Source organism: Tenrec ecaudatus, chromosome 1 (genome assembly GCF_050624435.1).
Source record: "Tenrec ecaudatus isolate mTenEca1 chromosome 1, mTenEca1.hap1, whole genome shotgun sequence".
Classification (NCBI taxonomy): Eukaryota; Metazoa; Chordata; class Mammalia; order Afrosoricida; family Tenrecidae; genus Tenrec; species Tenrec ecaudatus.
In genome coordinates this window covers 22,763,503-22,776,895 of record NC_134530.1, presented here as the reverse complement: position 1 = coordinate 22,776,895, position 13,393 = coordinate 22,763,503, and the positions used below count along the sequence as shown (strand labels likewise).

At 55.6% G+C, this 13,393-nt stretch overlaps 1 protein-coding gene across 1 annotated transcript; it reads left to right on the top strand.

Moving 5' to 3' along the window:
- Window positions 1-323: 323 nt before the first annotated feature.
- Window positions 324-12,876, top strand: USHBP1 (USH1 protein network component harmonin binding protein 1). Its single transcript, XM_075537774.1, has 12 exons — window positions 324-546; window positions 644-798; window positions 1,421-1,856; window positions 3,778-3,903; window positions 4,068-4,210; window positions 4,362-4,502; window positions 4,884-5,057; window positions 8,097-8,346; window positions 9,981-10,202; window positions 12,020-12,117; window positions 12,279-12,401; window positions 12,630-12,876. Exons 1-12 carry the CDS (start codon window positions 493-495, stop codon window positions 12,817-12,819), a joined length of 2,112 nt encoding a protein of 703 aa, XP_075393889.1. The 5' UTR covers window positions 324-492; the 3' UTR covers window positions 12,820-12,876.
- The last annotated feature ends 517 nt before the right edge of the window (window positions 12,877-13,393 follow it).

The window sequence follows — 13,393 nt, the reverse complement described above, 5'->3', positions numbered from 1 at the left end:
GCCTTGCTCAGCCCAGGCCCGAGCAAGCTGTGGCCAGAGTGACCTCGAGAGTGTTCGGGAACTTGGACATCTGATCAAGAGGCCCCCAGAAGGACAGAGAGGTAGCTGGGTGCTAAAGAGGTAGCGTGCCTGTTTGGGATCTCTGGGGCAGAGGTTGCCTTGGGGAGGGGTGGGCACTTTGAGAGCCTGGTGCCAGGCCCAGGGAGGGAAGGAGGCAGGAGGGAGACACAGGTGTGGTGACAGTCAAAAAGGCAGCAGAGAAGGGGGAGAGCAGAGGACTCCTGGAGGTAGTGAGTTGCCCATCAAGAGAGGTATTCAAATGAGCCAGATAAACGCTGATACTCAAGAACTCTTCAGAGCAAGGAACCATTCCACAGGAGAGACTATTGAGGCTGGCATTTGCTCAGGACAGCCCGGCAGGAGCGAAGGCCGCACCGCTTTCAGGGGGTGAGGAAGGCAGGGGTCCCGGAGGGCACTGATTTCTGGACAGCAATGAACCCCCGGGCCAAGCGGCCCCGAAGTCGGCGAGGGAGACATCCTCCAGCTGTGAGTGTCCCCGCGGTCCCCGCTGTGCCCGGCCCCTCAGGACCCCAAGGCCCACCCCTACCTGGCTCAGAGCAGGAACGTTGGGGGCTCTCTGTAGGTCGAGTTGGACCCTGTAGTGGAGAGTTCAGAAGAGGTGGAAGCAGCTACTGAGAACCCCGAGCCGTGCCCCCAGGAGAACCCCCAGGAGAACCCCGGAGAGTCGGAGCTGCTGAGTCCCTTGGCAGAGACCGGGGAGCAGGACACAGGGAGCAGGTAAGGACTGGTGCCCCTCACACCAGCGGGTATATCTTTCCCACCCACCATCCTGCCTGCACCCCTCACCTGCTCCAACACCCTACATGGCTCCCACTTGCCTTCTTCAACCTGATTTCAAAACCCTGCCTGGTGGGCGGTGGCAATCCATCAGCCCAGACCATCTTTCCAGAACCTTCTGTCCCTCACCTCCAGGCCTTTGGCTGGGCCACACCCCCTGCTAAGAGCCTTCCTTCCCTTTGCTAAGGCTCCTTCCTCTTGTGGACATCCCTGCTTTGCTTCCCTAGCCCCATCACCACCCCCTCCAACCAGCCCCCCCCATACACACCTGGACCACACAACCCAGGTACCCTGAGGTCTCATTCCCTGCCACCAAGTCGATGCCGACCCATAGCGACCCCACAGGACGGGGTAGACCTGCCCAGTGAGTTTCCGAGACTGCAAGTGTTTACAGGAGTAGAAAGCTCCAACTCCCTCTCCCGAGTTCTTGCTCGTGGCTTTGAACTGCTGGCCCTTGCACATCACAGCCCAGCATGGAACCCCCAGCTTCCCTCTGAGGTTTAGCCCCTAGAATCCCCCACCAAGTGCCTAGTGGCTCAGTCTCCTGGCATGTTCTCCCCAGAACGGACATGGCGCTTGATGAAGACGCTGGAGGAGGACTGGCCCCAGCCCTTGAGGGTCCCCCGGAACCTGCAGAGGAAGCCCACCAGGCCTCAGAGGCAGCCCCACAGGATGGGGAGCGCATCCTCCCCCTGCCCGACCCCCCCGACGACGTGTTCCAGACCCTCCAGCATGCTCTGAGCTCCCTGGAGGCAGCAGCTATTGAATGGCGCCAGCAGCCCCCCAGCTGTCCAGGGCTGGTGGAGGCAGAGGGCTGGGGGTCAGCAGGGCCACTGGCAGGATTGCAGGGGGCTGGGGGGTGCCATCGGGAGGCAGCCCGCCTGATGGAGAGGAACGCCTGGCTGCAGCTGGCCCTGGGCAGCCGGGAGGCTGAGCTGGCCCGCACACAGGCCTCCCTGCAGGTCATCCGGGCCGAGAAGGAGATGCTGCAGAAAGAGGTGAGGGGTGGGTCCTGCTGGGGTGGGGAGGGCCAGACCCTGCATAGGCAACATGTGTGCATTTGTTTGTTTCCACGCTTTCCTGGAACATCGTGTGTGTGTGTGTGTGTGTGTGTGTGTGTGTGTGAGACATGGAACTGCCGAGCCCCTGGGACCAAAATAAAGACCCTTTGCCATGTTAGTGAGGTCACAGGAATAAAGACGAGAAGGCACGGGTTGAATCAGAACATGTATAAACTATTGGGTGAAAACTCTGGTCTCCGTCAACCACCGAATACCCAATACAAAAGCTTTAGGAAGAGACTAGGAGATAAGGGGGAGCCTGACAAGGAGCTGGGGGAAGGAGTGTGCCAGGCAGAGGGAGCAGCATGTGCAAAGGCCCTGAGGCAGGAGCGTGCCTGGCCTGTTCAAGGGACAGCAGGGAGGCCAGTGTGGCCAGAGGGAGAGTGAGCAAATGATGGGGAGAGCGGGTTGGGGGGTGAGGGCAGGGAGATGACCCACCAGAGCTTGCAGTGGGGCCTGATGGGCTGCCTAGAACCCTTGGGTTTCTGTTCTGAGACAGGTGGGAGCCATGGAGGGCCCTACGCAGAGGAGGGATGTGACCTGACTCAAGTGTTGGCAGGTGCCCCTGGATGTGAGGAGAGGATAGAGTGTGGGGGACAGGGGTGGGGGGCAGGGAGGAGCTGTGCTGGTCCAGGTGAGCGATGAAGGCAATTGTAGAGGGGTTGAGCAGAGGGAATGTTCTGGATGCTGTTGGAGGTGTTGCTAAGAGCCACTGAGTTGGGGTCAGAAGAGTTGAAGAGAGCAGGGCAGGCTCGGGGGGAGCTGGGCTGGGGGCAGGCTTTCTAGGGAAAGAGATTGAACTTGATAGGTGTTTGTCCTGTGGGAAGACTCCGGTGAGATCAAGGGCCCCTTCAGAAGCCCAGGTGAAACCTTCCAGGGGGTAGGTGTTGGTCTGAAGCCAGAGCTTGGGGTGATTTAGGGGCAAGAGGGAGACATGTGGGTATCTTCATGTGCAGATGGCATTTAGAACCATGGGGCTGGACGATATCCGTGTGGAAGCAGCCCCCCTGACCTTTTAACTGAACTGTTGGTTCTGCCAAAAGAACAAACAAATCTATCTTGGGAAAGGTACAGCCAGGATGGTCCTTGGAGGCAAGGCTGGGGCGACTTCGTCTCAGGTGCTGATGCAGGAGTGGGTGGTGTTTTGTTCTCCTGTACATAAGGTTGCTGAGAGGCCAGTGGTTCTCAACCTGTGGGTCACGACCCCTTTGGGAGCTGAACGACCCTTTCACAGGGGTTGCCTAAGACCATCAGAAAATACATATTTCCGATGGTCTTTGGAACCGAGACACCGCCCCTCTGTCTGTCTCCAGGCAGGTCCACCCATATATAGCTATGCCTGCTTCAAGACAATATTTCATTTATTTGTCATTCGAAATAAATATTTCATAATATATAATTACATAGCTCTTGTGATTAATCACTGTGCTTTAATTATGTTCAGTTTGTAACAATGGAAATGCATCCTGCACATCAGATAGTTACATGATGATTCCTAACAGTAGCAAAATGACAGTGATGAGGTAGCAATGAAAATACTGTTATGGTTGGGGGTCACTACCACATGAGGAACTGTATGAAAGGGCCACAGCCTGAGGAAGGTTGGGAACCACTGGCCTAGGGCCTCAGGAACCTAGAACAAGGATTGAGCATCATTTTCCTTCAAGAAAAAAATACCGGAGCAGTGATTGGCTAAGTGACTCCCCCAAGGTCGCAGGATGAGGGCTGTGGTGGAGCTGGTAGCTGGGCGACTGCCCTCTAACTCGGGTTCTTGTCACCGTTCCCCAAGAACAGGTTTTAGGGAGGGATGGCAGGTGAGTAAAGCACCCGGGTCTGATATTCCCATCCCCTCTCCCAGGTCCAGGAGCTGCAGGATTCTCTGCTGAGACTCAAGCCCTTCCCACCTCCCTCTCCCAGCAGAGTGGGCAGCTCGGCCAGCGGCTCCAGCAGCCCAGGGCCAGATGGAGAGCCCTGGAGGGCTCAGGTACGTGTGAGGATGAAGAGCCCATAATCTTTAGATAGGGTAAGGGCTTGAGATTCAGATCCGGATCCTGGTCTCCGACAGCTCCTAGGGCTGGGAAAGACCTAATGCCCAGATCCTGCTCCTCTGTGCCAACAGGGGCTAATTAAGCCCCTTCTTCTTAGCAGGACCCCTTCCCCCTGCCTCACCCTCTGCTCCGGCGCTTCCGGAGCAACTCCAGCACTGAGATCCTTGGACCCGGACCGCCCTCCTCCCAGCCCTTTGGCCCTGAACTGCACATAATGGAAGCCCAACTTGACCAGCTCCAGGGGTAAGAGCTATCCCTGCTGAGCTTTTAAGGGCACCATCACCCCTCTCAGGAGGCTGGAGTTGGAGCAAGAGGAAGGAGAGGGATTGGAAATCAGGTCCAGACTGCTCCAGGTGGTGGCTATCCTTTCCTCTCTCCCCCCCCTCGAGGGCAGGAACATCGAGAAGCTCAAATGCTTCAACCGGCTGCTGTCAGCCGTGCTGCAGGGCTACAAGAGCCGCTGTGAGGGTCTCAGCATGCAGCTGCACCAACGGGAGGCCCAGGCCACAGCCCTGCATCTGGCTTTGCAGTACAGGTCAGTACAATCCAGCCATGATGTGCCACAGGCGGGGGAGGGAGGAACTGGGCAGCCAGGTGGTGGCCCCATTCACAGAGGCAAGCTGGGCCCTCGCTGGAAAACAACTTCCCCCACTGCCCTATCTGTGAGTAGGAATTCATTTCAGATAGGCTGAGTCCCAGGGTGCCGAGGGAGTCTGAGTTCTCCCTGGGGTGGGGACAAGGAGCAAAGTCAGGGTACTGGGAGCTAGCAGAGACTAGAACTCACGCAGCTGGATGGGGCAGGCTCCCTAGTGGGAGCAGATGGGCACTGGGTTTTTGAGGGGTGAATAGAGGTTTGCCCTCCGAGAGGAGACTGAGAGCTGGATGCCCTGGCACTCTGGGGACCCTTGTCCTGCAGTGAGGACTGTGAGGAGGCGTGCGGGGCCCTGCTTGCTCTACAGCAGGCTGCCCGGGCTGCAGGGGAAGGCGCTGCTGTGGGTGCCCTGCAGGCCGCTGAGAAGACCATTTGGAGACTGCTGGCACATGAGGAGGCTGCGCTGGCTGGAGGAGCACCAGGGGAGGTGCAGCCAAGGTGAGCCTGGGGCCCTGGGGGTGGGTGGATGGTGCAGGAAGGGCAGCCTTGGTTCATGGAGGGGCTCCCATGATGGCCTTGTGGTGTTTGGCATGTTTGGTTGTGTCCAGTAAGGACCTGTGTTAGTCTGGACAGACTAGAGACACAAATCCATGGACTCACATATATGTAGAAGAAAGAGCTTTATATACAAGAGCAATTGAACTTTGAGAAAACATCCCAATCCAATCCAAAGTCAAGTCCAATATTAGCCCATACATGTGACACCAATCCATAAAGTCCTTTTCAGACTCACAAAACACATGCATGATGCCAAATGCAGAATGATCATAGGCCAGTGGTTGCAAAGTCAGTGGTGGGAGAAGCATCTCAGCGCTGGCAGGGGTCTCCACATGGCCATTCCAGCACCCAGGGCTGCATTAGGGCGGGTCCATGTGGCATCTCCTCAGGGATGCCTCGCAGGAAGGCAGCCTTGTCAGTAGAGGCTCCAAAGGAATGAACTGAGATAGTGTCTCCTGCCTCCAAGAAGGAATTCCCAGATTTCCCAGACTTCCCAGGAGAAGGCCATGCCCACACAGAAGTCTCATTGGCTATCTCCAGATTAACAGCCTAGACTCCACCCCTACACTCTGAATTCTGAAGTTGACACCAGATTAGGTGAGGACCGCAGGACCCACAACTGCTGCTCAGCAAGGTCGGCATGGCAGCTGATTGCGTTGGCAGGGGCCTCCCCCTGGTTGGCACACAGGTGGATGATGGCGCAGAATGAGGCTACGCACAGCGGTCGGCACAAACCTGCCAAAGAGGACTGGTAGGCGGAGTGCTGGTGCTCATGGGTGCAAATGTTGGGACCAAAGGTCAGCACCAGCCCAAGGCTAATTCCTAGGAGGTGGCGGTTCAGACCTGCCCCTGCCTGCCAACCTGCTTGTCAGTCCGCATAGCCACTGTCCACCCTGCTCCATGGCAGTCTTTACTTCCATTCGGGGGTCCACGGTCCACTGCAAAATAGATCACAGGGACGCCTCATTGGCTTATGAAGGTTTATGAAGGGGACCACTGGGGACCCTGATGAGCAGCTGTAGCTCAGGATCAGGCAGCAGGTAGGCAAAGTCGCCCTCCTTCAGTACAGGGCAGCTCTCTCAAACCCCGGGGACAGGCCCTCCCTTGGGACCGCTGCCTGTCACTGTCAACTCTGCCACTAGGTTCCAGTTGTCACCAGCTCTGCCGCTGGGCCTCCTCGCTGTCTGCAGTGTTTTATTCCTTGGCCTGTGTGACCGCACTTTATGGAGATTCCTAAGCTCCTCTCTGTCCATCCTTCTCTCTCTCATTCCACCTGCTGCCTCTCTTCCTAATTCCTTGTCCTGGGAAATCTCTGGGTCTGGGGCTGCTTATCGCGTGTTCCATGACAGACACGCCTAGTGACCGACCCTTACAGACTCACTGTCATCCAGTCACCGTGACTCATTGCCACCCAACAGAACAGGGTAGAACTGGCCCTGCGGCTTCCCAAGACTGTAACTGCTTATGAGCATAAAAAGCCTCGTCTTTCTCACAAGGAGCGGCTGGTGGACTTGAATGGTTGACCTTGCAGTCAGCAGCACACAGAGTAACCCACGAAGTCACCAGGCTCCTGGAAGGTGCCTACCAATCACAGGGGAGGTAGCAGCCCAGAACTGGGACGAACAGTACAGAACCAAATGGTGTATGGGTTTATCGGGAAGTGCCCATCGACGGGGACCAATGGACAAACCCGGATCCCCCCCTCCTCCCCAGGTAGACCACCAGGGCAAGGGCAAAGCCTCCGGGCTGAGGGGAAACATCTCTCAAGCTGTTTCTTCACAAAGAAGCAAAGCAAAGGGCCACATCCAGGATACCCCTCCCCCGCCACTGGATTGGGGTGATAGTGTCCACTGGGCAGTCATGAGGTGGTTCACCAGGCGGCCCTGCTTGATGACGGTGCTCACTGGCGGGGCATGATGTCTCGTTGGATGATGGCGTCTGTCTTAGTCATCTCGAGCAGCTCAACAGGCATACCACAAATGGGTGTCTGTAACCAACAGAAATGCGCTCTCTCGTCGTTTCGGAGGTGGAAGTCCAGATTCAGGGTGCCAGCTCTAGGGAAAGGCTCTCGCTCTCTCTGTTCTGGAGGATGTCTTGTTTCTTTGAGCTTCTACTCCATGGCGATCTTCATGTGGCTTGGCATCTCCCCACTTCTCAGGTTGCTAGCTTGGGTTTGAACCCTGCTCACTGCAAGGTCAGAGGTTTGATACCACCAACCTCTTCGTGGGAGCCAGATGAGGCTCTCTACTCCCTTAAAGTGTTACAGTCTCAGAAATTCACAGGGGCAGTTCTACCCTGTCCTCTACTGTCCTTGTGAATCCGTGTTGACTGGATGGTGGTGAGTGAGAAGCCTCAAAAGAGATTGGTTCAAGATAGACCCTCTTAGGATCCTGCTTCATTAGCATAACAAAGACAAAACAAACAAGCAAACAGAAACCACTGCCGGGGAAGTCAGTTCCAAATCCTGGTGAGCCCATAGGACAGAGTGGATCTTCCCCATCAGGTTTCCAGGGCTGTAAGTCTTTAAGAAACCAGAGGGTCTCATCTCTCCTTCTTGGAGCAGCTGGTGGGGTTGAAGCAGCCACCTTCGGATTGGCGGCTAAGCCCTCTGACCACTCAGTCATCAGGGCTCTTTTAACGAAGACAACCCACTCCAAAATGAGGTTATAGCCGCAGTCAGAAAGCTTAGATTTATACCACATACCAGGGGGAAACACACAACTCAATTCCTAACCATGCCCCTTGGCCTAGTGTAATGGTCCACCAAGTAGTCTGTATGGATGATGGCGCCCCCTGGTTTGGCATGATGTTACCCAGCAGGTTGGCCTGATGGGGTTTTGGTACCAGAGGGACCACCACAAATGGCCTAGGACCCATGGGGGCAGGGGGGATGGAGGAGGATGGTGCCCACTGCTTTGCCATGGGCTAGAACCACCCTGCTCCCCAGTGTTGGCACCAGCCTTCTTCTGTTCCCTGCAGCCCGCAGGGAAGCAGCGTGGACAGACCCACGTTGCAGGAGATGACCGTGCAGCTCCGAGGCTATAAACAGCGTCTCCAGGAGTACCGAGCTCTGGTGAAAATTCCCCCGGAGCCCGGCCCCACCCTGGAACCCGTACCCAATGTGCCCCGGGCTGAAGCCATGCTGCCGACCATGATGGGGGCCCAGACTGGTCCCCGTCTGCCCCGGTTGGAGAAGACGCAGATCCAGCAGAGGCGAGAGGCCACACGGGTACTCATGGGCTATGGTCGCCCAGTCCATTATTACTGCCAAGGCAATTTGGGTTTGGGTTTTGCTGTTTGTTGCTTAAGGCAGATAGGGACCCAGGAGTAAGGGAGGTTCTTTCGGCTGGGAGCCGACTTCCTGGAGGGAGATGAATTAGAACCGGGACTTTGAGAGGTGAACAGAAGTTTGTCCTCGGCTTTCAGGTTTTCATTAGACTCTCATTCTGGCTTTACGAAATATTCTTCCTATGGGAAGAAGATGACATCATCTGGGGTTCACTGCATGAAATACTTCTGACTCAGATACTTCCCCCCAGCTGGGCCGTGACCTTGTCTAAAACACGTGTCCTCTCTGAACTGCCATTCTGCAGCCATCCCCAAAGCCAACCCACTGCCCGAGAGTTAGTTCTGACTCATGGGGACCCTCTGGAGTACAACTGCCCCTGTGGGTATCAGAGCCTGGAAATCTTTACAGAAGCGGTTCCTTCTTTCTCCTGGGAAGTGGCTGGTGGGCTTGAACTGCTGGCCCTGTGGTTAGTGGTCAAGTGGTTTAACCACTGTCCCACCAAAGCTCATATCATATACAAGGGAATTTCAAGAACTTCTTACAAAGATTCTATTATCTTGTCATTCTATTTAACCACACATTTTTTGAGACTCCTATCTATATTTCTGTCGCGAGAGCGAGTGAGAGAAAGCAGGCGATAGAGCTCTAGAGGCATAATGAGTTATGTATGGGGCTTCTAACTATGAGGTCAGCAGTTCAAACCCACCAGCTGCTCCTTAGGAGAACAATGAGGCTTTCTGCCCCGGCAAAGATTTCTGCCTGGGAAACCCACAGGGGCAGGTCTACTCTGTCCTGTAGGTTTGCTAAGAGTCAGCATCAACTCAATGGCAGTGAGTAATATATATTCATGTATATGTGGTCATCTTCAGTAGGTTGGAGTAAATACATAACAGGCAACATGTGGGCATCATCACACATTCCCAGTGGGCACCATTGTCCACCAAGACCAAACAAGACATGTCAGCGATCTCCACACCGCCATAGCTTTTATTGCAGTTAGGGGCTCTCCGGTAGATTTCCAACTTTCAAATTATGCTAGAAATGTTATGGGTAGAGACGGGCAGGCCTTTCTCCCATCGAACCACTGGGTTCAACTGCTGGCCTTCCAGTTAGCAGCTGAGTGACTCACTGTGGCTTCACCAGGGCTCTTTGAAGGGGTCAAGATGGCATTTCCTGCCTCACCAGATCCGATCGCATTGGGGTGCAGCCTTATTGCCTGGCCAGCCCACTCTTTCTCTGGTGGTTGATCCTGCTTTCAGCAGCAGCTGTCTGTTCAGCCCAAGTCACCACGCAAGTCTGGACTCTCATGGTCCACGGAGCGTTCAGTGACCAACGTTCTCTCCTGCTACGTATGCCAGGCCTTTTTAACCGGTCTGCGTGTGAAGGCGTCGCTGAAACTGGTTCAGCATCCAGGCAACAGGCAAGCCTCGTGGACAGCCCAGTGGTGGCTGCGCTTACAGTGAACTGGCTGGGACTCGAACCTGGCACCCCCACACGGAAGACAGAGCTTCTGCCGTGGAGCCGCTGCTGCCCTCGTGGCCCGCAAACTCTCTGTCCTGTCCTTGGCCCCTCAGGAGAGCCTGGCACATCTGGCATTGCAGCTACAGCTGGCACGCCGGGAGAAGCGCGGCCTGGAATTGCGAGAGGCCACCCTGCGAGCTGTAGGACCTGCTCACCTGCTTCTGCTGCAGCAGCTGCGGTGGGAGCAAGCCCAGCTCCGGGCTGGCGGGGAGGGCAGCAGCGGTGAAGACAGCAGTGGAGGCGGGAGCAGCGGGGACGAGGAGGAGTGGCCCCAGGTAAGCACCTGTGCTTGTCCAGGGCAGCAGTATGCTACCTGCAAGCCAACAACCTCCAGGGATTTCAGCATCATCTTAGACAGACACCCCAGACTCGTCTGTGCTCTCCATCCCCACCCCTCACTGTGCTAGTCTGGGGAGACTAGAGAAACAAATTCATAGATATGCTCATGTGTGTATAAGAACGAGGTTTATATACCAGAGCAGTTGAATTTAGCGAAAACATCCCAGCCCAGTCCAGGTCAAGTCCATAAGTCCGATATTAGTCCGTGTGTCTGATACCAATCTATAAATTCCTCTTCAGACTCACGCAGCCATGCAATGATGCTGAATGCAGGAAGATCACAGGCCAATAGGTGGGAAATTTTGTGGATCCAGGGATGGTGGAAGCATCTCAGCGCTGGCAGGGGTCTCCACGTAGCTCCTCCAGCTCCAGGGCTCTAGCGCAGTTCTATGTGGCTTGTCAGCTACAAAGTCTCCTAGGGAGTGAGCAGAGAGAGAGTGTCTCCCGCTTCCAAGGAGGAATACCAGAGTTCCCAGAATCCTCAAGAGAAGGCCATGCCCACACAGAGACCTCATTGGCTATATCTGATTGACAGGCTAAACTCACCCCTTCACTCTGAATCCTCAAATTGACACCAGATGATGTAACGTCCACACTCACCTAACGTCCACACTCACCTCCTAAAACTGTGCTCCAGCCTCCTCTTTGGGGAGCCCCTCTGCCTCTCCCTATTTAAGAGTTTTGCAAACGGTTTGGGTGACATAGAATTCGCACAGCATACATTCCAGTAGTCCAATCCTCTTCCGGAGTGTTGTGGTCATCAGCACAATCCATTTCAGGACCTTTTCTTCTCCCTTGTACTCATGTTGCTCACTCCCCCTCAAACCAAACTCACAGCCACTGAGTCACTGCCGACTCGGTGACCTGAGGACCAGGGAGAACTGCCTCTGTGGGTTTCCGAGGCTGCCACTCTTGATGGGAGTGGAAAGCCCTATCGTTCTCCAGAGGGGCGGCTGGCGGTTTCAAACTGTTGAGCTTTTGCATTACAGCCCTGTGCATAACCACGATGCCACCAAGGCTCCTAGGAAACCGTGAATACAGTTCCTGTCTCTATAGCTTTGCCTAACCTGGGTTTCATATACAAAAATCCCAACCAAACCGGACCACTGCAAAGAATAAGGCAGAGAAGACCCTTGATTGAAAGGGAGGCGGAAAATATGAAAAACGGCAACACATATTTATCGGGTCAAAAGGGGGTATCAAGTGACAAGGTGTCATCTTTTAACCTGACTATAGCGGCAGACGTCTAGGCTTCCGGGAACTCTGATGACAAGCCCATTCCCATGTGTGCTCCCCAGTCCAAGGAGATTTGCTGAAGGCTTCCTCCGCAGGGGACCCGATGCCACAGTGGGGTTTGGGTTTCTTCCTGCCTAACCTTGCCTAGCCTCTGCTTAGTCTTCCACACAGCTTTCCAGACCTTGAGAATCCAGCCTCTTAATGTAGCTCTGCGAATAACTCTCCCCACCTCCTCACCTTGGCACCTGCTGGGCTCTGCCTAAAACCCTCTCTTCGACTAATTCTCTACCTGACCTCCTGCAGATCGCAAATCAGACATCACCTCCTCAAGAAAGCCCTCCTGGGTTGCCCTTGGATCCAGTTTCTGATTTCCTTTCTCAGAGAATCATCTTAGCATTATCAGGGTGCTCAGTAAGGACAGAGCTGTGGCCCCCACCATCTGGGTGTCTGGGGTGCTCCCCTCGAACTTCGCACCCACTTTAACCAATGTCACCTTCCTCTCTTCTGCCCGTCTTAGGGCCCTCTTGCTGTCTCTGGTGGCACTGGTGGAGGTCAGGTGGGCAGAGCACGGGACCCAGATGAACTAGCCCGGGAGCTGGAGGCGTCACTAAGCCGGTGTGTGCCTGGGGTCTGGGCTGGGAAATGGGTGGGCTCGGGGAGGGAAGGTGCACCCCTGTGTATAGGTGTGTTCACCTGGAAACCCATGAGGTGTCAGGAGGAGGGGAGGGTGAGTGAATGGCCATGACTCTGAGCCTCTCTCCACACCCCTGCACTAGGGCTGAGGACCTGCGGGGGCAGCTGCGGAATCTTCGGGAAGAGCTGGAACAGGTGGCTCGGAAGGCCCGAGCCAGACATGCTCAGAGTGCCAAGCTGAACCGTGACTTGTGCAAAGCTCACAGGTGGGTCCCCTGCCCCGTGTCCCTGTCCTGCCTGGTCACGTCAACAGCATCCCTGGCTTTCTCCGAGTCTCAGTTTCCCCCTGTGAGGTGGGCAACACAGTCAATCCATCTCATACCTCCCCTGATTCCAAGTGGGACCTCAGGACAACCAATCCCAATCCCAGGGGTCTCCTGCCTGGGCACGGTGAGGGGTGGGTGCGGCTTCCTGACTGGTCCCCTACCCTCCAGGGCCCTGGTCCTGGCCTTCCGAGGTGCGCATCAGAAGCAGGAGGAACAGCAGCGGTCACTGGAGCAGCAGGTGGCATTCATGGAGGCCCGGCAGGCAGAGGAGCTGGCCCTGCTGGACGCCACTGCACGGGCTTTGGGAAGGCCCCGGCGGGCCCACCAGCTGCCCCAGCTGGGGGAGACCCTTCTGTAGGCCATTCTGCAGTGGGGTCGTGTCTGGAGGCACCGCAGCGTGGTGGCTGGTGACATTATAAACTCCCTTGAATTTCTTTATGTGACGTGTCGCGTGGGGACATGTCTGGCACGGGGTGACCTGGTGCAGGGTGACTTCCTGTCTGAGAGGTCTCTGGGGGTCAGTTTGCACTCAGTACTAAAAGAAGAGTGTGCAGTTCAAACGCAGTGGTGCCGAAGCAGAAAGGTTCAGGCATCTGCTTCCCAAACAATTAGCGCTACCCCCTCCCAGTCTACATACACCCTGATGGCAGTTAACAACAGGTCAGCCATTAAGGAAACGGAGGCGCAGCTGCGATCTGCCGGAAATCATTCACTCCCCCCGCCCCCTGCTGTCCACTCAGTTTGGACTCCAGTGGCCTCAGAGTAGAATTTTCTGAGGGTGGAGATGTCAGACCCACGAGCCTTATCCCGTCGATACCACGGAACATCACACAAAAAGCCAAACTCACTGACATCAAGTGGATTCTGAATCACAGTGACCCTCTTGGACAGATTGGAGCCGCCCCTGTGGGTTTCCAAGACCGTAACTCTTT

Coding starts and splice junctions, on each gene's coding strand:
- USHBP1 (XM_075537774.1), top strand. CDS start 493: ATGAACCCCCGGGCCAAGCGGCCCCGAAGTCGGCGAGGGAGACATCCT. Junction 1,857..3,777: donor AGGAGATGCTGCAGAAAGAG/GTGAGGGGTGGG, acceptor CCCCTCTCCCAG/GTCCAGGAGCTGCAGGATTC. Junction 12,118..12,278: donor CTGGAGGCGTCACTAAGCCG/GTGTGTGCCTGG, acceptor CCCCTGCACTAG/GGCTGAGGACCTGCGGGGGC.